The following is a 24,025-nucleotide window of genomic DNA, read 5'->3' as shown; positions in this document are numbered from 1 at the left end:
ATATTTTTTTAATTTCATTCTCATTTAACTTTTTAAGTAAGATTTGTTCTTCATTATTTTAATAAACTTGAGAAAAATAAAACATTAATAAGTTATTTTTTTATTCATTTTTCATGACATAACCAACACTGTAAAATATTTTTTAACTTATTTTTTTATTACACTATCAAACATTAAAAAATAATTTATTTTCTTGAAAATTTTTTTTTTTTAAAAAAACTACCTTTTAGTAAAGAAACGAATTTTTTTTTTAAAAAAAACTACCTTTTAGTAAAGAAACGACCTTCTTTACATGATCACCATGATAATATATGAATAATGGAGTTTAATAACTTGTCAACTCTTTCCTATTGAGAAAGAGAAAGGTATTTGTATCTTTTTTACATGATTACTGTGATATTATTAAATATTTATATATTTATTAATTTTAAAATTTATAGAATTAGTTGAAATACATATAAAATGGTTTGAATACTCATCTTCATCTAAAAAAAGGATTGAAATTTCCAATCAATGGCATGGAGCCATTCAATTCAACTTGATTGTTTTAGATGTTGAAATATCATTCCATTTATAACTTGATCCAACCAAGTTAATCAATACCAGCTGAAACCTAAAGTATGGTTATCCTAAAATCCGATATCATTATGGTTCAAGCTTCCAAGTGCTCCGAGCTTATCAGAAGCAGATAGAGTTACCCTCCATTCACCAGTAGCTAAGCTATCTCCTAAAATGGTGTGAACTGTAGATTAAAAGTTGTCTACCACAAGGCATCCATGAGTGGAGACCAGACAAGTCCCACCGAAAAAACGATTGGTGCATGCACGTGCGAAGGATAAGCAACATGATTTAGTCCCAACAGTAACGAAGGTCTGAAACATTGATCCACAGTAAAATAATTTACAAAACATTCATGGCAAATAAAAAGAGAAGGGCAGGAATTTCTCCCGTAAGCCATCGGTTTTGATGAGGGTTTCAATGTTCCATTTTAAAAGAGTTGAATTTCATGTACAAGAACAGACACTTAGAATACATGAATAAATGTAATCAAGGATCAGCTTTGCCAGCGACTTCATCATCATCAGAGTGGTAATCATCTTCACTCAGTTCTTCATCACTGGATTTTTCTTCTGGTCTCGCTCCTATATCCTCTGGCTTCGCATATTTTTCACAGTATTCTGGAAAAAAAAAAAAAAACACTTGCATAACTTCAAGAAATAATATAGAAACAAGACGGATAAATGAAGGATGAGAGAAGAGTCGACGATGTAATGATGTCAGCTTAGGACTTAAATGCAAAGTAGAGTTTAAGACTACAAGGGCTGATAAAATGCTGGATTGACAATCTTTAACATTATACAAATCATAGAAAAACTGAGGTTGATGTCCGTATGCACAACAGGTACACTCTATGACTATTGCCAGCTTAGGTTTGTTTAACTTTTGACAATCCACCATCAAACAAGACACAGACCTATCCCAGATTTGTATATTTCACATAACATAAAGTCTATTTTAAGTGAACCCAATTCAGTAACAACTCTTCATTTCTTATTCCAGTCACACAAACTTATAATTTCTTATATAATCTCCAAGTTCCAAAACCAAATTAGTAGCCATTGTGAAACCAAAGGACTGATCAAACCAGCAATTAACTATCCTTACTTTTGGGCGGCCATGTATTCTTGATGGGGCTCCAACTGTTTAAATCTGAAATTCCTGTATAGGAAACTGAGACCATCCTCACATAATTGCTATCATTTCATAGTTACTGAACCATTCAACAAATGACAAAATTGTTTTTCGGGTTTTTGGATCTAGTTAAGAGATTATAAATGATTGGCTGAGATAAATGATTGGCTGACACCAGCTCTCCCACAGTCCTGTTCATGAAGGAAAATCTTACTATACTGTAGTCTTCCCAGACACAATTCACAAACTTCCATAAAAAAAAAAAAATTATAGGGCAATAGAATAAGTATTTGCAGCAGAAATTGCCTGACATCTGACAACCACTTCGGTGTCCAACAGTCACAAATGGTTCACCATTCCCTTGCCTTCATGCACTCGTGCATCAAAATGGCGGCAATTACATGCCATCTCAAAGTAAATGTTTCCATTCAGTGTAGTAATTTCTGAATTAGTAATTCAAAATCAATAGCAGACCCATTTTACTTGATTGATTATAGGACCCATTTTACTTGATTGATTATAGGTCTTATTCCATTTCATGGTTCTTGGAAGTAACCATCTGTAGATGCATATCCTTTCAATGCATCAAACCATCTGATCCAAAAGACAAACAGAGGGCCGTAGACGTACATCTTAATGTGTCAGATGTGGCTGATCAGATATTATAGATAAAAAATGGAAACAAACAAGTGACAAGTGTGCAACTTCAAAGATGCACATCCAAAATAAAATACCAATGTAATTAAACTGGAATTAGATAAAAGAAGCTAAAGCTATGAACTTAACACACTAAGTGCTAATATACTGGGACTGAAATTGATTATCAAGTTTAAGGTTAAAACTATGAAGCCTTTTTCCAGAATAAGCACTGAAACCTCCCGAAAGTGGCCAATGAGACATGAGTGAGCACGGTTAATGTTGTACTCAACATGCAACATAACCCCAAAGCCTTACATTCATGAATTTCTAAATGCATTTTGGAGTGGAAAAATCTACAGATTTGAGGATAAAAATAAGAGAACTGTAAAATAAAGTATCTTAAACTCTGTTTTGACTAGCTAAGCAGAAGTAAAACTTAAGTTCACAAACTATGTTTAGACTTCCTACCTTTCACTTTTTGATCATAAGCAGTGCCATCACGCATCATTAAAGCAGCAGCTTCTCCATTCAATGGATCTAATGCGTTGGGATACAAAAGAAGCTGAGGAAGAAACACTTCAAATACGTTTACCAGATCTGTAATTTTCATTAAAATGGAAACTGTCAATGTCTAACATGACAAGAAATGAAGGAAGAATCTAGGATGGATGAAACAAATTTACAAGATCAGCACATAGCACATAAATTGTCCATCTATAAATAATAACAATGGAGCAGGCTTACCAAACATGGGGCTCCAATTTTGATTGATAACATCCAAACACACTGAACCAGACCTGAAACTCAAAAAGAACCCACATTTCCATTAAAATACGTGATCTGGCAACCCATATAAGCTAACACAAATTTCAAACAAGCTAAGTAGTCAAATTTTAGCATCCACTAACTCACATTTCATCGACATTTGGGTGATAGATCTTGTTGATAAAGCCAATTGATGGAGATTTGTAAGGATAAGCATCTGGTAATTCAACTCTTATCTTCCACACACCTCCTTGATAAAGACCTACCATGTTCGCACAAAGAAAAAAGAAAAGAAGAGATAATAATCTGACTGTATCCATAATTAAAAAAAAAAACCAAAGAAACTTGAGCTTTATCTTCACTGAGGAAAATCGACAAACAACAAACCTGCAACTAGTATAAGAACTAAAAGCAGCAATGCAATTCATCAAATTTTCATTCTACTTCACAGTAAAAGCAAAACAACAAGTTTCTTCTCATGCATCAGTAGTAAAAGAAATCTGCTTAAAATTCAACTTCAAAGAAAAATAGCTCCGGCAAAAGAAAAATAAAAGGTTCAATTCACAAAAAAGAAAATATAACTTCTTATTGACAGCAATCTTGAAGATCAATTCCATGACCCAAAGTATCCAAATGGGTCAACAAGAATAAATAAAAAATCATCTGAAAAACAGAAAAGAACCCGCTAAGAAAAACATTAAGAAAGAAGAAGAGCAGAATCAAAGAAAGAAAACAGTAAAAAGGAACAAAAAAAAAAGGGGTACTGAAGATTTTTGATTACTTACTTTCTTTAGGTCCATTGAATTCCACATAAAACTCTTGCATGCCATCATTGATTATTTCAACTTTGTAATCACTCATCATCCTAGTCAATCAACAGCCATAAAAAATCAAGAAAAAACCAAAAAGCCCAATCAAATAAAGAACGAAACTCTTGTGTCAAAAAAAGAGTTTTTTACAGTTTCATCAAATCCATCTCCCTGCGTTTGCTTGGTGAAGACATATTTGCTTTCTTTTCTATTCTTCTTCTTCCTCCTCCTCCTCTTGGTTTGTTGAGAGAGAGGAAAGGAGGTCTTTTTAGCTAAAATGGTTTCAGACATGAATGACAGGAGGGAGGAATTGTATTTATAAAATTATTTTGCACACATTCTCATGGCCAAGTGGAGTCGGCTTCACTATTTCACTGTAATTTCCCTCTCCGTGTACTGTATAAATAGCGAAGTTCTTTTCTTTTCCGTTTTTTTTCTTTTAAAAATAATATGCTTTCCTTTTCTTTCCTTATTTGTATTTTCCAAACCCCTAAATTAAAATAAGCTAAAAATCATTTTGAAAAATTCGGCAACTCCACACTAAAAATATTGTTTAATGGGATGTAATAACCTAAAAGACTTAAACACTAGCTATTAAGAAGCATTTTTATATTTGCACAACAATTTTTTATCATTATAATATCAGTATAAAAAATTAAAAAAAAACTAAAATCCACAGTAGAATGACTAAAATTCTCTTAAAAAAATTAAAATTAGAGTTAAGAAAATTTCTTATTTTACAACAATAATTTTTACAATTATTAAGTTAGTTTGTAAGCAATTTGATATTTGATAAAATAAAAATTTATAAAAATTATGTGTATGTACGACTTTGGAAGACAACAATATGCTTTCTCGAATACAAAAATATCATTTCATGTAACCAATATAACTAATATATGACTAGTTTCTTAATAAAACCATAATACAATTCTATAAAAAATTCAATTTATCTTGGTTTTATGATGTTTTCTTACATTATAAAGCAAAAAAATTAAATTTTAGTTGTATCCTTATTTATTGCCATATTTTATTAGCCTCCTAATAATCTTAATTTATAATTTAAGATCCAGTTTGAAACGTGCAAACACTTTTGATGCACGAAAATTACTATGAAATATATTTTAACATTGGAAAAGAGAAAGACAACCAAAAAAACAAAAAAACAATGGAAGACAATAGTAAGAAATAATATTGATTGCAGCGTCCAAAAGTGTTTTATTGTTTTTTCTTTTTTTAAAAAAAAATTATATTTTACTTTTTTTAATATTTAAGTATTTAAAAATTAGATTTTATAGTTTATTATGGTTTGTTTTTTATAAGGTTATTTTAACTTTATAACTCATATTATGGGTTTGATAAATTAATTAACTCGGTTAACTTAATTTTTTTAATTAATAATTTTTTATTTATTTTTATCATTTAATATTTGATTGAATAGAAATTAAGATTCATGATTTATTTTGATTTTTTTTTATGAGGATATTCAACCTTATGATGTGAATTAACTCGGGTAGATTCGAGTTTTTTTATTGTGTTTATTTTTTATATTGAATTTTTTTAATTTTATTTTTTAATAATTGATTGATTGAAAATTGAGTTTTTTATTTTGTTTTAATTTTTTTTATAGAGTTATATATCACAGTCTCATAAACCTAAGTTATGAGTTTGACAAATTAACTCAGTTTGACTTAGGTTATCTTTAAAATTTATTTTTTATAAGGTTATTTTGGTATCATGATTAAGTTTATGAGTTTGAAGATATAATCTGAGTTGACTAAGATTATTTTATTTGTGTTTCTTAATTAATTTTTTTTCAATTTATCCTTTAATATTATGTTGATTAGGAATTAAGTTTCAAAATTTATTTTGATTTATTATTTGCAAGATTATCTTAGTCTTGTAACCTATAAATCATGGGGTTGACAAGTAACCCATGTTAATGTTTTTTATTTTTTAATTTTAATTTTATTTTATACACATTAGGTTAATTAAAAATTGAATTTCATAATTTATTTATATTTTTATTATATTGGATTATATGGTCTCATGACCCAAGTTATAGATTTATTTAATTAACTCGAATTGACTCACATTGATTCAATATATTTTCGCTGTAATATTTTTATTAAAAAAATATCCTAAATTTCTTGAGTTAAATTATGTTTTTACTGATTATTTATATTATCTTTAAACTTGTGAAGTTAATTAAATTAATCTTTATATAATTTAAATTTTTCATGAATAATACATGAATATTTTTATTTTACTTTTAATAAAATATGATATAAGCAGTATGGGGACAATGATTCTCAGCAACCAAAAACATTTTTTATCCTCAAATAACAATCAAAACACTTTCTTGCATTCATTTACTTGACATTTGTCAAGTAAATACACTTCCCTCCGCGCGTGCATTTTTCAAATGCCCAGCCTCACGTTTTTTAACTCCATCCATTCCCGTCTAGGCCGCACTTAAAATTCTTTGTTAGGGTTTTTTTTATTTATTTATCATACCACAATAACATCTACTTTATTATTACATATAGCTTTGAAGGATTTACAGTAGACAATACCGCTCATCATTCATCTCCAATCCTTCCCGGCACGCAACTTCTTATGGAGTACATGAGTGCCCACCTTCTTCTTGTTTTAACTGTTCTTTCTTCAGCGAATTCTACAAGAAAATATAACTTGGTTTAACTAATAATTTCTTGCTGGTGCTCAAGAAACCACCTCATGACTTAAATTTTCTTTTGGAGAAACCCTATACTAAAGCGTATTGCTTTAGCAACTTTGTTTAAAAAAAATTCAAAACCCATATGAGAATCTTGGAGACTTGACTCATAAAAGGTAATAAATTTGTTCTCTCTCCATGTTACCATCCGAAGTTCAAATCATGGGAGAGCCTGTAAAAACATACAATACAGAATTAAAATTGTCTGTGAAGATTCTGTCCGCATTGAAAAATGCTGACAGAATATGCAATGAAATAATATCGTCAGAAACTTTTTTGTTGGGTTTTCTTTGATCGTCGACACTTTCATTGACATTGTAAAATATTGATAGAATTGCCGAAAAAAATATTCCGTCGGGATTGAAAAGAATATTTTGCTGGCAATTCCATCAGTTTTTTTTTTGGCTACAGTCTTTTATCTAATAATTGCTCCCAGAAAACTCATATTCACAACAAAAATTCAAGACCTATAAGGAGCTTTACACCTAAATAATACTAAATTTACACAGAGTTGTGGGTTTTCACAATTAAAAGATTTAAATAGCAAAATTATATAAATATTGCACAATAATAAGATATATATAATCATATAGATGGTGCCTAACAATGAGATATATATAATTCCATATGCAAATATTTTTTTCTAAAAAGAACAATACATTAAAATATATTAGTAAAAACAAATAACATCACGAGACAAGAAAAAATATTTATATGGAGAGATCTTCCTTCCATTCTACTATCCTTTTGCCTGAAATGAGTTTTATAAAAAAAAATATTTAATGCATTATTCTTAGTGGTTGAATCATCCAGGTACTTACAAGAGAACAATGAACATAATTCAAAACTAAAATATAATATCAAATATAAATTTAATTATTTATTAAAAATAAATCATAATTAATCTATTAACTCACAATATATCATTATTTAATCATTTCAACAATAATTATTATCACACCATTATTAACTACACCACCACCATCATTTTCTTTATCATTACAATTATCATTTTGCTAACATCTCATCATAACTTTATTATACATTCACTATGAAATTAATAAAAACCATCTCATTACCACTACCCCTAATCATTATCATCACCTCACCACCATAACTCCTATATTTTTATCAATTTAATCATCATTTTATCATTATCTCATCATAACTTTACTATTCCTTCACCATCAAAATAATAATTATCATCTCATTGTTGACGTCAGTAGTTATTGTCACTACCCTATTATTACAATAGCTAGTTATCACATCATAATTATTATCATTACTAATATTATCATTATAATAACAATTATTATTGATAATATTATTACCATAACTATCTTTATAAATATCATCATCACAATTTTCATATCATAGTATCATCAATAAATAATAAAACCAATTAATTCCCTAATGGTTACTAATTACTTATTAATTATCTATCATTTATTCAATTCAAACTTATTCCATCTAAATTAATACATTTAATTATTATTAATCCTACAAGAAATCATTTTTCTTTAAATTTCTAACTTAATCATAAAATTGATAACAAAATAATTAGTACCCATTATATTACCCATCATTTTTTCAATTCTAAAACATCCAAGTCATAAAATCACACTTAATTTCATCAAGCAACAACTTATATCAATATTCTTTAAATCCCAAACAAACTCTAAAATACAATCCACATATTAATATAATAAAATTATCATTATAAAACAACCAAAACACTTAAACAAATAAAAAAATTATAATAACTACAAACAAATTTCAATAAATTAACTTTAAACATAAATGAATGGATTTGTTTATTTGGTGGAGTGAAACTTGACAAAAAATAAAATCAATATAGTAAGATTAGGTCAGCATAAGCTAGTTGAGTGGACAGACTTTAGAGAGAGGCTTCTAAAATTTGAAAAAATAAGGTCAGAGTTTAGACTGAAATCTAATAAGAATAAGAAGTGGGGGGAGGGAAAAAAAGATTGTCAGGTTTTAAATGCTTTTAAAATCACCTACAGAATTTTCATCAAGTCAACAATACCAATAAAATTGCTGACTAATATTTTTTTTTCTTTTTTATTTCATTGTCTTTTCTGTTAGAAATTATTAACAAAAATTCTTCAGTGCAATTTCCATTGATAAACAGTAATAAAATATTTTTTTCCGATATATTTTGATATTTTTTCCAATTTTCTAGTATTGATAACAACAGGTATTTTCTCTTATTACACCAAATCATCCCCTTTTTTATTTTTCAATAGGTGTCTCTTGGATAGCTTTCAAAACCATGTCACCAACAAATTCCGCTGCGAAAGGAAGCTGGCAAAAACATAAAGGTTAGTTAAATCTGATGCCATCAGTTATAAACAAAGAGACATCTTTGAGATCAGATTGTGAGATGGTACAACTTTCTATGAACATCGATCCTCAAACTGCCAGTAATACACGCAACCACTCCGGGAATATTTAACATCATCGAAAGGGTAAGGGTCTGGGAAACGGTACGTAGTGGGAGAAGGAAAGTTACCTTCGCAGAGACAACCACTGCGACGTCCACCAACACCTTGAACAATGGTTTAAAGAATTCACACGGGCAGGCATGCAACCATATACAACATTTTGAACACACAAAAAAAATAAAGAAAAAAAAAAGCCACACGACTATCTGCAACTCTCTTTCGTTCCTAAAATTTACTTCATCCCAGATACAGTAGCGGGTATGGGATGATGGTCTAGATAATGCTGCCGTTTTAAATAGTAACGCGGCTCCTGAAAATCGATGTACACAAATGCATAATTCGAGTTACTCGAGAAGTAGCGTGAGGGAACTTTCAGCATATCATGCAATTTCTTTCTCCCCATTTTATCAAGAAAACTCTGCCTGCAGTAGTAGTGTTCACATCTGCATCTCGACTACCTGGTCCAATCAAAATTGTTGGGTGCATTGAGTTACGTTGTGGTGTTATGGAAAGGGATTCAATTTTCTGATCAGAGACACTGTTCTGAACCTGAATTCCTGTCTATGTGAAATCGGTGCATTGTTTATTCTCAGAACAGATCAACATGCTGGCACCAGGGACTGTGAGTGCTTCATGACCATAAGCATAACTCAGAGATCCAAACTTTGTTTCATCATCATCACTATCAATATATTTTGGAGTTACACGGTTCTGATAACTTCTGCGCTGAACAAGATATGCATTGAAGTAATAGCTTATCAATTCTTCCCTGGTCTTTCTAGGAAAATACTTACGTTTGTTGTCCCAAAAGCACTTGCCTGCAGATTGAGGGTTAAACCTGACCATATCCTTGAATATCTTTTCTTCTTCAGGGGTCCATCTAAGTGAAACTTCTTCACCCATGTGATCAAACCGCCAATGATAGAACAAAGGACCCAGTTCGAGCTTCAATTTCATTCTTTTTTCAGCAATATGAAATCTAACACATCCAACTGAACCTGGAAGCTGACAACCACATAAACTGATCCCTCCCTTTCCGATTGTATCCATTACAACTGGAGCATTATGGTTTTCACATTCCAAAGGCCATAGTCGTGTGCCCAGCCATTTAGAGGCACTCTCAGAAACCACACCAGTCCACTCAGGGACTTCAGCTTGGAAGAGAGGACCCACAGCCACATGCCTACGGACATGCTTATCCCCAGATCCAATGAGCGTTGTGTGCTTGGATGATAAATCATCAATGACAAGTTCTTGCTCCTTACAGGCGTTCTCACACTTGAGAAGACTTGCTGATTTACTTTGATGGGCTGAACATGAATTACAACAATAGCATAAATGAGGTTTCACTATAGCAGGAAGCCGCTTGCTGCATCTTGACCTCTCGGCAGACTGCTCACTTAGAAAACTAACATCCTCAAACATGGATGGATGCATCTTTTGATTGTTCTGTAAGTTCATATTGCATACCTATACGAAAACAAGTAAAATCATTTAGCTACAAATGAACTTCCAATTGGAATTTTCCAATGAACCACAACAAGCATAACATAAATCTTCACAATTATTGCCCTGTTGAGATAGTTTAGAACAAAAAAAAGAAAAATACATTGCATTTTGAATCATTGCAATAATAGTTCAGGGAGACAGGAAAATCAAATAACTTCACAAGGCCATTAGTTGGCCATTTGTATTTGTCTCTGATAAAAGCCCAAGTGCATTAAAATATAATGATCTATCACAGGCTATCAAGTGATTTAGCCCAATATCAACAGCAAAGAACAGATAAACCTTCAGGTTTAAATTATCTGGAAAGGTTGCTATAAAGTTACTATAAAAAATGACATCTTATAGGGAATTTTAGCTTATGCATCTTGACTGGGATAATAGTCATTGAGATGTTGACTTACATCATGATATCTAATTTTGTTGAGAGGTCACGTGGTAGTTTGAAGAGGATGGGCTTTTAAGCTTTGAGATCCTGCAAAACAAAGGTTCCTTCCTCGGAGGTACTCTCTAGTGCTTGGGCCCATCTAGCTACCATGTGACCTTTCTGTAACATTAGATTTGTGATGATGTCAATATCTCATATTGATTAGGAGTCGAATGTGTAAAATAGTTATAAGGATTAGGTGCAATCTCTGCCCCTAATAGGCATATATTACCAACGAAAATCACCAAGCCTATAAGCCAAGTGCAAGGCCTAAAATGACAAGACCATTAGGGGAGCTAACAACGTAGCAGATGTGGGCTAACATCATTAATATTAATTAGAAGAGATTTCATTCTAGTTTTCTTCTTAATTTCAAGTTTTCTTTTTTCAAAAGAAAATTGCAAGATGCATTCATATGCTAAAAAAAATAAAAAACAAAAGAAATAAAGTTTCTATCAAGAAAATAAAAACTGTCTGCATTATAATTATTTTCTCTGTAGAAAAATGCAAGAATATTCTATCGTATTCATCTTAATGTTTTGCAATTATGATAATTTAAATGAAATCTTAGCATATTAATTTTTATTTTTACTCAACTGAAAATTTATCAAAGAAAAAAAAAATCTAATTAACTCTTCAAAAATTATTAAATTTTTATAGAAAATATTAAATTTACAATATCAACTAAACATATATAGAAAAACAATCTGGTAATTTTATATCCATTAAAGCACGTGTATAAAGGGGGTGAAATTATATGTTTTTAATTTTAGTTTGGAAACTAATGTTTTCCATCTTGAAAATTGTCAAGAATTTACATATGAAAACTACGAAAAATAAGTCAAGTGTATTTTTCAAACCCGGTACAAATTTGATGAAGAAATATAACATTTGAATAGAAATTCTTGTACCATGTTCTTTGCAAACATATCCATAACAATTATCTTGTGCATTTTAAAATTAGCAATCGGTCACTAATCTATTCAAAAATAAAAAACCTTGCATGGAGATTTTGAGTGAGCCTGAATATATATTAGTATTTAAAACAGTGAAAAAAATAGAAACTACGTCTTAAGTATAGAATTTACCTGCACGAGCGATTGTTCGATGTTAGGATTGACATGCTTTCTTTGCAAGAGAGCTTCTCGTGCCCTTATTGCTTGGGACCATAACTCATCACCTCTATGAATTACTCGAATAGAAGGATCATCAGGACATTTTGCAATTTGAATTACCCAGTTAAGCATTCTTGTTAGAGATTCTCGTTTTCTCTTGCGGGAATTGAATTCTTTCTTAGCAATACTTGGATCCAAGATCACAACATCATCATCACTATCATTACTGTAATTCTCCTTTCCACCATGAAACTTTTCATCATCATCACCATTCCTATCTTCAACATCATTGTGTATTCGATGTACATCTTTGGTGCCTAACAAACCTTTTTTTCTCTTCCCAGTGTCCGTTTCAATGTACCTGCCATTTACCTTATATCCTAGTGAAGCAAATTTACCATCCCCCTGCTTTCTATCACATCTAAGCGATAACAAACTTCTAAACTGCATCTCTAGCTCCAACAACGAAATACTCAAATTCCCATCACATTGATGCATCTCCTTTCTTAACTTCTCATCACTACAAATCTTCATACATTTTTCCAACTCATACAAATACTTAATATAAATCAATTTAACAGAGGGCGAAAATTGAAGATCCAACCCTAATTCTTTAGCCACAAAGCTCCAAAAACCATTTACCAAATCAAACCCACCTCTCTTTCTCACAACCCCAAAGAGTTTGAACAAATCTAACGATTGCCCATCACCGAGCAATGCTGGAATAGGCCTAATACACCCTCCATCTGCAGCCTCATTCAAAAAAATCGAAACCACTTCATCAAACAAGCATACTACTTTATCCTCACAATCACAATCATCCTCATCGGAATCATCAACAACAATACACTCCTTAATCTCATCCTTCATAGGATGATTAATATCTGGACAACCACCACCACCCTTGTATCTATAAATAATATCATCAGGACAATCTAAAGCAGACCCATTTTTAAAATTAACCATCCTGCCATGAACCTGATTCTTTTTTCTTTTTTCTTTTTATTTCTATCTCCTCCTTAAACCTCGTAAATTTTTTTTTAATTTCTATCTCCTCCTTAAACCTCGTAAATCAAAAATCAACAAAAGAAAAAAAAATCCATAAAAAAGATAGCAACAAAACTCTCTTTTTATTTGCTCTGTTTTCATAAGTTAGTGCAGACAACAAAACAAGAATTTAAGAGACACAAATCTGATAAGAGAACTAAAAGTAGACATAAATCTTGAACATGATAAAAAATATTACAGGACAAGAGCAGGTGTAAGGCAACCATAACTCTACCCTGTTTTTCAAGATATTACCTCATTTCTTGGTCTTGAATAGGATTTCCTGTTCTGAGTTTTTTTCTTTCAAAGCAACCAAATATGTCCAGCACAACAAAGTTGGAAAGGGGACAAGAAGATCGAGGTTCGGAGAGTACGAAGATAAAAATGACCAGTGGCTGCCAGCACACACTAATCCAATTGGAAAGTTTTGGACATTTGGGATCTAATTGAACAGACAAAGAGATTTTATTATTTGGGTGGATGATAATTAAGATTAGTATCAAGAAAGGAATGGTAATTAAGGGAAAAAAATCTAAACTTGGAAACAAATTAAAGCAAAATCCAATAAAAATAAACCCTTTTTCTTTTCTTTGCCAATATTTTGTGGAAGGGATAAATACTAGTAATTTGTTAAAATGACATATATTTTTATTATCACACAATTAACAAAGAGTATTGCGCTTTTCATATATATATATATATATAAGGTAGCAAAGATAAAAAAATTGGGTTCAATGAGCTTTCTTTCTTTATGACACCTATCCTTTGAAGCGCTGGATGTAATTAACATTACCATTATCATATACTTTAAACCGCCTGCTGTTTTTTATTATAGTAATAGATATATTTTACTGTAAATTGCAATAATAAAATTATTTAGTGGAAAAAAATTAGGCCTTGATATTAGAGTTTTTTTTGTTTTTTTTACTGTTTTTTTTATTATTAAAAAATTATTTTAGGGTATATATATATTTTTTATTTTTTTTGTGCTAGAGGTCAGTACCATCACAAAAAGCACTTCCCATCCATGAGATTTTAGAGTTTGACAATTATTGAATCTGATTGATTTTAAATTTTACTCGAAAAACTTGATCTTTATCATGGATGCTTCATTCTTAATTTTATTTATTATGTTTTTTAAATTTCTGGATTCTATATGAATTAATGCTTTTAGCAATAATCAACATGTTAAATAAGATATCAAATTAAAGCGGTTATTTAAAAAAATTAGAAAAGAGATACATTGAAAAAGAAATACTCTTGCAAAATAAATTAACAAAAAACTCTATCACAAAAAAAAGAAAATAAATAACAACAATATAGTAAAAACAGTCATAACCTCCGATCTCTGATCCCCCAGCTCCGGTGAAGGTGGTAGACACCACCCACACCAATAGAAAAAAGAACAAATTGGGCTCCCTGCAGAGTGGTCTGCACATCTCCCTACCCTGGGCGCGTGCAACAAAGCTTCATAAGCTGACCTATTAATCAGTGCGTGTAGTCCACACATAAAGGTTGTTTCTTTTTTTAGCAATTTTCTTTCCGTTCCAGTCAATTCTGACGACTCGTAAAGATCAATTTTAATCCGTATATCATCTATTTATTGTTTGAATAATTTTATTTTATAATTTATTTTGATAATTTTTTAATTACAAATATATATTGACGTGCATGTTATTTTGAATAAATTAATAATGTATTCATGATTTTCTTTTCACATTTGGTTATGCTTATTTATATTAATTAAATTAGTTAAAATATTTATAGTTATTTATGATGATTATGCTTGGTTAAATAGTTAATTGATGATGGATTAATATAAATTAGATAATCAAAAGTAATTATTTAGAACTCGAGTCTTTGTTTACTATCATCTTAAATTCTATAATCTAAAAAGTAGGGATTTGATTTTATTATTAAATTTAAATTTTAGATTACTATCATATAAAGTTTTACCTACAAATAAATATAATTATTTAGTTTAGATAAAATATTAGTGTATAATACAGTTTAATTTAAGTAGAATGTTTTAAGGTAAATTGTTTTTTTTAGCATAATTAGTTGTTTACTTAAAAATATCTTAAAACTAGTTAGAATTATTATTAACCATGAAATTAGATAAAAATTTATATTTTTTTATTTTTACTTTTCTTATATAATATTTTATTGAAATGTCTCTCGTGACATAATGATAACTCTAGTGGAGATTATTAAGACCTAGTTTTGATTGTTTTATTTTTATTGTAAGAAGCTGAATGTGCTTTTGTACATATTTTATGTTTGAAAACTAATTAGTACATGTTTATTATTTATTATTTATGTTTCTATGTTCTTGTATATATTTTTATTTATATAGTTTTTCATGCCCCTTTTCATATATCATTCATCTTTTATTAATATCATGTATTATTTTTTTAATTGAATACTGGTTTGCATTCAAGCCTTTATCATATGACACTTTGTTTTTCACTTCACTTTGATTTATTTTTTTATGATTTTTAGAGATTAAATTTCATTTAAAATTTAATTAATGACACTGAATATAGTTCTAAACATGAGATTTGATCAATTTAAAGGGTTCAAAATATACTTTTTTCACTTATAATTTTTTTTTTTTACACATGGTGGATGAATACCTAAAAGAATTTTAATTCCTTGGAATCTTTTTATAGATTAGTGTAAAATAATTCTTATTTCTGAATATTTTTTTCACTTATAATTTACAAATTTAAATTCACATTCATTCACTATTTTTTTTTTGTTAATAATAAATAATGGATCAACATTTATCATTTCTCTTCTTCGTCATTTTACATTATCCTTTCAACATTCATCTATACTTCTTTTTTTAATCATAAACTTCTTCAGATAAAGGAGCATTATCTTTAATTAAAAGAAATTAATTAAATTAATTTTTTTTATATATTTTAGTTTTAATACCACCCTCCAAATCTAAATTAGATTTTAAGTAGCTGTTCTTTAACTTCATCATTCTTCATATGAAGAAATACGAATTGTGAGTGTATTAATTTAAAAGTAATAATTGACATAATATTTAATAAAAAGAAATAATGTGAAAATGAAAGGAGTGTTCCATTGTCATCTCATTTTTGTGATTGAACTTGGCAAATAAGGTCATTTTTTATTCTAAAAAATATAAAACTTTGATTTGCTTCTCTCCTATTTTAGATCAAACAATATCTTTTAAGGAAATGCTCCTTTTTTGTGTCTTATTGTTATTTTGAAATCAATGAAAGTTTTTCTATTTATTTTAAAAAATTGAATAATAACTATAATTATTTGTTAATATCTTTTTTAGAGCTATTTAATTTATGTTTCGGTAGATTACTTTGAGAAAATATATAGTAATAAAATTTTAAAATAAAGATTTTATATGAATACCTTTTTGAAAACAAAAAACTTGTGTTCTTGTATTTATTATTTTTCTTGTGTTATTTTTTGATTGTGTTAGTTAATATCAGAGCCTAACAATTCTAGTTAGTCTTAGTTATAAAACTTGAAAATCATTTCAACTAGTTACCCCAAGATTTAACCGATTAGGAGCTTGGACTAGTTTGGTAGAAGAAAAAATAGGAATGGTTTAATCTAATCTAGTTAAAAATCATGTTAACTTGTGACCTGATCAACTCAAGGTCCTAGTCAAAACTGACTCTTATTTTATCGATTTTTTTTTTAATTTTTTTTATTGAAATAATATTATTTTAATCATTTAAAAAAATTTAAGGTCATCTCAATTTGATTTTTAATTTGTGACCTTATTTTTGCTCTGAGTCAACTTCTAAATTGAGTTTTATAACTATGATAATATTTACTTGTTTTGTGTTGTTGAATAATCATAATTAAAATAAGTGGTTGGATAACAAAAAGGAAATGCTCCTTTTTTGTGTGTCTTATTGTTATTTTGAAATCAATGAAAGTTTTTCTATTTATTTTAAAAAATTGAATAATAACTATAATTATTTGTTAATATCTTTTTTAGAGCTATTTAATTTATGTTTCGGTAGATTACTTTGAGAAAATATATAGTAATAAAATTTCAAAATAAAAATTTTATATGAAGACCTTTTTGAAAACAAAAAACTTGTGTTCTTGTATTTATTATTTTTCTTGTGTTATTTTTTGATTGTGTTAGTTAATATCAGAGCCTAACAATTCTAGTTAGTCTTAGTTATAAAACTTGAAAATCATTTCAACTAGTTACCCCAAGATTTAACCGATTAGGAGCTTGGACTAGTTTGGTAGAAGAAAAAATAGGAATGGTTTAATCTAATCTAGTTAAAAATCACGTTAACTTGTGACCTGATCAACTCAAGGTCCTAGTCAAAATTGACTCTTATTCTGTCGATTTTTTTAAAAAAAATTTTTATTGAAATAATATCATTTTGATCATTTAAAAAAATTTAAGATCATCTCAATTTGATTTTTAATTTGTGACCTTATCCTTGCTCTAAGTCAACTTCTAAATTGAGTTTTATAATTATGATAATATTTACTTGTTTTGTTTTGTGTTGTTGAATAATTATAATTAAAATAAGTGGTTGGATAACAAAATATGTTCATGTATAAAGGGAAAGAAAGGAATAGAAGACATGCATAGATCAATTGTTAAATTAACCTGTAAATTAATGGAGGTAACAATCCCGGGAGACTTTTAAAGACACATTTAAAAGGATTTTGACCAATTGAATTATACTATTGGGAATGACAAAACTTGATTGCGCAACTTACCAAACTATATTATTTTTCTAATTTTTCATATACAGAAATTCCCACTTGATAAAAAAAAGGTTCAAAAACTAGAGATACAAAAACATGTATCTATTGCAAAATTAACATGTCAAAATTAATGGAGGTAAAAACCCTGAAAGATTGCATGGAGAGTGATGGCATATCCAAGACCATCAAAAACACATTTTAGAGAGTTTTAATCAATTGAATTGCAACTTACCGAACTATATTACAAACTATTTTTGCCAGCAGTACTATTTAAGGGGAAAAAACCCAGAAAGTGTATACCATCAAAAAGAAAAACGTCCGAAAGCATATCATGAAGGTTGCTTTCCAACGCATCTACAAGAATATTCACACCATTTCGCCAGCTAACAATACAGTAAACTTTCCGTTTCTTCTTGATTAGAAAGAAAGCATAATGCGTTAGATAGAAAGGCGGCGGCCTAGTTGATTCTAAACGATGAAAAAGAAGAAGAAGCAAAATTCAATGCTAGGATTTAAATAGAGTAAAAATCAAAATTAAGTTAAAATCGTGGTAGATTCACAACCATTTGATGACTAAACAAAATTAAACTAGAAAACCTAACATAAATTTTCTGAAGGGCAAGTACTTCTGGCTTCACTATTAGAAACATGCTCTTAACTTTACCTGTACCCACAAGTGACCTGCACCATCATCACAAGTTCCAGTATCCATAAAAACTAGCAGATCCTGTTGCTAATCTCAATCAGCCAATGAATACGAGTAAAGTTTGTATAGATACACCCTCTTGAAACAGTCAGAACAATAGTAATCAGCACAAAACCTAGGACTAAAAAATGATTGATCAGCGAATAGACAAAATCAAACCTTGAAGTGTATATTAGACTACGTGTTATTTACATGAATCATCTAAACAAAAGGCCCTTCTTTTGATCCTTCCCCAACTTTCCTCACACCGATCAATTCCCCCACTATCAATCAAACTCACAAACAGATGAACTTAAGACAAAAACAACTATGTACGATTTACAGACCATTTTAATTGGTAGAAGGAAAAGGAAAGCGCAACTGCTATGAGTATTTCAGAGCATGAATTGCAGTAAAGCTATACCAGGACAAGGAGAAGGAGAAGGAAAGAAAGAGCCCACCTGCTGTTCTATTATAACCACCAAGTGATGGACATCAGTAGGGTGTTGGACAGCCTCTATCCTCTCTTCTCATCTTCTTCCTCACCGCCCCAAACTTTTTTTCACCCTCATTTCCTTTAAGATTTTTAAGGTTTGACAAAGAGAGGATGCAACAACATGGCATTCAAGGAAGGACCGACTCTTCAAAGAAAAGAAAAGGAAATAGCTACAGCCAAATCTATGGCAACCACCAAATAGCGGGCACAGAAAAGAAAAACTAAAAACTCTTGTGCATTTGTAACTTCTGCTTTGCAAACTTGATATGAAACAGCTAAGAAAAGTTGACCTTCAACAAATTTTCTGCACAGCTACTAATCAATAGGAGGGTCAAATATCATTTCCTGCAATGTGAAAAAAAAAAACAAGGAACCATGTGGATATCATGCATATTAAGAAAATCCCATAAAAACAAATGATCAAAATATAGTTGGGCAAACCTTGTCGCAAACAGGACAACTTTCACTTCTTTCCATCCATTCAAGAATGCACGAAAGATGAAAGTGATGCTCGCATTTTGTGGTAAGTTTTGGATTCTCTAAATCATACTCTGCACAAGAGAAAGTAGGGTGCAGCTAAAACAGCCAAATAGTAGAAGCAATTTCACTGCCATAAGCCACAAGCATATGATTAAAGAAAGAATTTAGTAAGGGCATTATACCTTCCAGACAGATAGGACAATCCTCCTCCTCCTCCTCTGTTGCTGAAACAAGAGGCTCAACTGGCTTTGAAAGCTCAATTTCTAACTCCTTCGCCGAACCAGGTTCTGAATTGATTTGCACTTTGCAGTCTAAGTCCTTCGCATCTTCACACTTAGCCAAAGTTTCCCGAGTATTCAAGGCAGTGTTTTCTTGTCCAGAAGCGGAAGTTGTGGTCTGCAAAGCTCCATGGTTCTTGTCACCAGGAACCTCTCTCAACCTTCCCGGGGTTTGAGGACGTCCTACAGCCGCATCAAATGGGATAGGTGCAGGAGGTGGAATATAGGCATCAGGCACTGACGTGTCCAGGTTTGTATCAACCAAAAGCCCGGTGGATTGGAGGACAGACCCCGGTGCATGGTGTGATGACAATGAGACTTGCTCTTCTGGTGTTCTGGGGTACTGCAGAGTAAACGAGTTGCGATCAATATAAGAAAATAGTAAACCTGGAACTGAGTCTAGTATACAAGCAAAATCTGGCAAGTACTATCCAATTGACAATCAGCAACATGAATATCTATCTATAACCGATCTCACATGAAGCACAACAAGAACAGTCAATTCCAATAAATTAATAACGTAATTTCCTGAAGATTAAAAGCAAATGACATCCCTAACGATATCTCATTAATTATCTAATATCCTACGCAAATTGAACCTTAACAGCAACAGTTAACCAGTTATTCGCTACGAGTAGCCTACTTAACCCATAGCATCGGCATCAGTTTTCAATTTGACAAAAATGAAGGAAAGGCAAGGGATGGATATTGAACTAACATAATAAAAAGGCGGTGCGTTATTAAATTGATCAGCAGCTCCTTTAGCGGAACCACAGCAACAACCTCCCATAATATTTTCTATCTCCTCCACTGCTTCATCATCATCGTATGATTCTCTTCTCCCTTTATCCTCCAATCACCAACACTGTTTTCCACAATCAACAAATACAGACATCGCAATAATAATAGTAACAAATAACTTAACAATAATATTCTCCAAAACCCTAAACAAAATCAAAATCACCGAATCAGAAAGTATTTGATTCACACAATCTGTAGCTCTTTGAGCTCAGGCAGTTTACCTGAATCACTGGATTGAAAAAGAGAAGTTTATGAATTGGAATTACGGTGGCTTGTCTTGAGGCAAGCCAACGGGTTTACGGAAATGATTTTCTTTTTTGGCAGGGAGGAAGAGGGGCTGTACTTTCGCGTCCGAGAACGACTTTCACTGAAAAACAAGCACATTATTATCTTTTTAAAATAAATTTAAAATAAATAAATAAATACTTAGTATCATTAACCTGTTTATACGGGAGAATATCATTTTTTTAAGTCATTATATAATTAATTGCGTAGAATAAGAAAAAATAGAGGTTGATGGTGGGATTTGGTCTAACGCTCTTGGTAAACGGTGTGGAACTCTACTCGCTTTGATTTTTGGACGCCTTACCAATTAAAATGCCTTTTGTATTTCTCTTTCACATTTCACATCTTCGAAAACCAAATAGTTAGGTGCAACTCTCGTTCTTCAACTTCTTTGAATTTTCTCTTTCGTGAGAATCTGACAATCCTTTGTTTACATATAAATCATTTTGACTTACTTGTAATATAATCATGGATTCTCACTTTATACGTTAAAATTAGTCTTAAGTTCAATAGCATCTTGAACTTAAACTTAGGCAATAAAATATTTAACCTATATATTGCTTTTTGTCGTGTAATGTGTGTTTTGTTTAAATTATAGATTTAAAAATGCATCACACTTAATCATATGGGATTTGTAGATAATTATTTAACCTATATGGGCTTGATCGAAGGTTTAATGGACTTTAGATTACGTGACGTTGGAAGTCTCCCACAACCTTAATCTAAAATTGCAAGCGAAGATTGTTGAAATCTCAACTGCTGGACTTTGCTGATTAGCTAAACACAGATGAAAAGAAACCAAGTTTTTCCTGCAAGCTAATAGCCATCTAAATGCTGATGTTCCCATGTCTGCCAAATTAGCATTAGATCAGATTTTTAGTCCTTGAAAAAGAGAAGAAAAAAACAAGGTTTTCCTTTTCCATAACTATTACATTGGTTGCAGTCAACTGCATTGTGCGTGTCGAAACGAGGGATTTTGATAAACCAGGAAAGAACAGTTTTTTTTATCATCTTCAACCTCAAATATGGGGCAAGCCTTCAAAATGAATATTTCAGAATCTAGATATCAGCAGGAATACGTAACCCTGTATGTTTTGTTTCACGGATGGATGAATTTCCATCTGCTAAAAGCATAAAATAGAGTGCTAAGAGTAGTAGTATCATACGATTTGATTTTAGACAAGATCTGTAAAAGAAAGATAAGTAAGTAATGTACAGCCAATGTATTTTATTCTTACATGTACATCTTCCTAGTTCTGAATATCTTACAAGACATGGATCAGAAATTAAATCACATTTCTTTCAACCTGATCTAACAGTAATCCAATCTCCCGAGGATACAAAATCATTGTCAGCATGCTGCCTCATTGCTATTATTTTTGGTTTTCCGCAATTCCTCATCGAAAAAGGATTCCAACGCAGGTGTTTATCAGGATTCCCTGATTCATCTGAATCATAATCCTCCTTGTAAGTTCCAATATTGTCCAGAACACTTGCAGGAGAGCATACGTATTTCTTCTGCGAATTTCCTGTAATAAAAGGGTGATCCAGCAATTCTTCTGCTGTCCACCTACTCTCGGGATTCCTCTCGAGACATTTAGCCAAGAAATCCATCCCTTCTTCAGAGAAATGAACTGGAAAATTAGGCCTCTCGTTGCTACATGCGATCTTCAATACAACCGCCATTGGATTCGATGCCTTATAACCCCAAGGAGGCCTCCCAGTTGCCATTTCAATAACTGCGCATCCCAAGGACCAAATATCTGAAGCAAAATCCAAGCCTTCCTCTCTTAAAACTTCAGGGGCCATCCACAATGGGGTCCCCCCTACAGATTGCCAGGAATAGGCGAACTTTCCATTTCTATCCAGGTCTTTCAGCCTCTTAGCACATCCGAAATCTGCTAACTTAATGTTTCCTGACAAGCCTAGGAGCACATTCTTGCACTTGAGATCACAATGAACGATCCCATTTTCATGAAGATACTTCAAACCATTAAGTATCTGTTTGGTATATAAACGAATTACTTCCTCTTCTAGTGCCCCACCAAATTTCTCAGCCATATCTGACAGGCTCCCTCCAGCCATATACTCTATGAAAACATTAAGTTCAGCATCACCATCTGACCCTTTTTGCCAGCCCTTCCCCATACACCGAATCATATAAGGCGAATCCAAGCTCTCAAGAATGTCAGCCTCATGCTCTAAATATTTACTATCAGCCCCAGAAAGTGCACTTTTTGCCACAAAAAGTTCACCAGTGACCTTATTGATGGCTAAATGAACAGTTCCATGTGCCCCAGATCCAATAACTTTACCCTTCACCCATTTACAAGGCTTTTGAAGAGATGAAAACCGGTTAGTTGCAGCCATCTCTTTTGCAGCTTTTGATTATGGTTAAAATAGGAATGAAAAGGTTCCTGCTGATAAAAAAGTATTCAGCCTTTTATGAAGAACGGTTTGTCATTCAGAGAGAAACAACGTTAGATTTACTTAGAGTGAAACAAAATTCGATATGAAGAGCGGTTTCCGGTGAATTGGAAACCGCCCTCTGAAGAATATATGCTCTACTAAATCAGAAAAAAAGGATCGAAAACAAAAGGGAAAAAACGTAGGAGAGATGGATGATGGGACTGCAGAAGTCGTTTCTGTTTTTAGGATCTATTTATAAATATGTTATTACTAACCTGGACATTTATGAAATCGTAAATGGTTGGTGCTCCAAGCCTTGTGGAACTGTTAATGTATGATCAGATATAACTTTTCTTCATGGATAGTGCTCTTTAATCTGTGGTCATCGCATTCTCTCTAGTTCAAAAACATTAAATATAAATATAGAAACGAGAATATCCTCACCTTAAAAATAAAAAGATGAGGACAGCCATTGATATATGTAACGTGAAGTTTCTTTTATGGGGGGATTCGAAGCCAAAATAGTAACAGGGACAGATAAAATAAATTGATTTGATCTATTAATTTATATGTAAACTTATTTCATTAACGCACGCTTTTAAAAATCTTCCAAAAAATTTAAAGTGCTACAGATATAATCACCAATACTTAC

At 31.1% G+C, this 24,025-nt stretch overlaps 4 protein-coding genes across 6 annotated transcripts; all 4 read right to left on the bottom strand.

The window, feature by feature from the left end:
- Positions 1 to 848: 848 nt before the first annotated feature.
- On the bottom strand, positions 849 to 4,279 carry LOC105124357 (ubiquitin-conjugating enzyme E2 4-like). The gene is made up of 6 exons (XM_011024350.1): positions 4,056 to 4,279; positions 3,882 to 3,961; positions 3,244 to 3,358; positions 3,076 to 3,128; positions 2,800 to 2,928; positions 849 to 1,178 (listed from the first exon to the last, which is right to left on the bottom strand). The coding sequence occupies exons 1-6, from the start codon at positions 4,097 to 4,099 to the stop codon at positions 1,048 to 1,050; spliced, it is 552 nt and encodes a 183-aa protein (XP_011022652.1). The 5' UTR covers positions 4,100 to 4,279; the 3' UTR covers positions 849 to 1,047.
- A 4,687-nt stretch (positions 4,280 to 8,966) lies between these two features.
- On the bottom strand, positions 8,967 to 13,182 carry LOC105124358 (AT-rich interactive domain-containing protein 2-like). Of its 3 annotated transcripts, none has more exons than XM_011024352.1 (3): positions 12,129 to 13,182; positions 9,666 to 10,577; positions 8,967 to 9,608 (listed from the first exon to the last, which is right to left on the bottom strand). In XM_011024352.1, the coding sequence occupies exons 1-2, from the start codon at positions 13,119 to 13,121 to the stop codon at positions 9,669 to 9,671; spliced, it is 1,902 nt and encodes a 633-aa protein (XP_011022654.1). In that variant the 5' UTR covers positions 13,122 to 13,182; the 3' UTR covers positions 8,967 to 9,608; positions 9,666 to 9,668. The 3 variants fall into 3 exon arrangements, with proteins under 3 accessions (XP_011022654.1, XP_011022655.1, XP_011022653.1); XM_011024353.1 differs by having other exon boundaries at positions 8,967 to 9,611; positions 9,669 to 10,577; XM_011024351.1 differs by having other exon boundaries at positions 8,969 to 10,577.
- A 5,263-nt stretch (positions 13,183 to 18,445) lies between these two features.
- Positions 18,446 to 21,078, bottom strand: LOC105124356 (E3 ubiquitin-protein ligase At3g02290-like). The gene is made up of 5 exons (XM_011024349.1): positions 20,901 to 21,078; positions 20,597 to 20,743; positions 19,783 to 20,221; positions 19,562 to 19,671; positions 18,446 to 19,465 (listed from the first exon to the last, which is right to left on the bottom strand). The coding sequence occupies exons 2-5, from the start codon at positions 20,666 to 20,668 to the stop codon at positions 19,436 to 19,438; spliced, it is 651 nt and encodes a 216-aa protein (XP_011022651.1). The 5' UTR covers positions 20,669 to 20,743; positions 20,901 to 21,078; the 3' UTR covers positions 18,446 to 19,435.
- A 1,006-nt stretch (positions 21,079 to 22,084) lies between these two features.
- LOC105124355 (mitogen-activated protein kinase kinase kinase NPK1-like) lies at positions 22,085 to 23,800 on the bottom strand. The gene is made up of 2 exons (XM_011024347.1): positions 23,649 to 23,800; positions 22,085 to 23,381 (listed from the first exon to the last, which is right to left on the bottom strand). Exon 2 carries the CDS (start codon positions 23,332 to 23,334, stop codon positions 22,267 to 22,269), a length of 1,068 nt encoding a protein of 355 aa, XP_011022649.1. The 5' UTR covers positions 23,335 to 23,381; positions 23,649 to 23,800; the 3' UTR covers positions 22,085 to 22,266.
- Positions 23,801 to 24,025: the final 225 nt, after the last annotated feature.

The sequence above is a fragment of the Populus euphratica genome, unplaced genomic scaffold (genome assembly GCF_000495115.2).
Source record: "Populus euphratica unplaced genomic scaffold, PopEup_1.0 scaffold4.1, whole genome shotgun sequence".
In the NCBI taxonomy this organism is placed as follows: domain Eukaryota; kingdom Viridiplantae; phylum Streptophyta; class Magnoliopsida; order Malpighiales; family Salicaceae; genus Populus; species Populus euphratica.
Note: the sequence above shows the minus strand (reverse complement) of the source record. Positions and strands in the feature narration are given on the sequence as shown.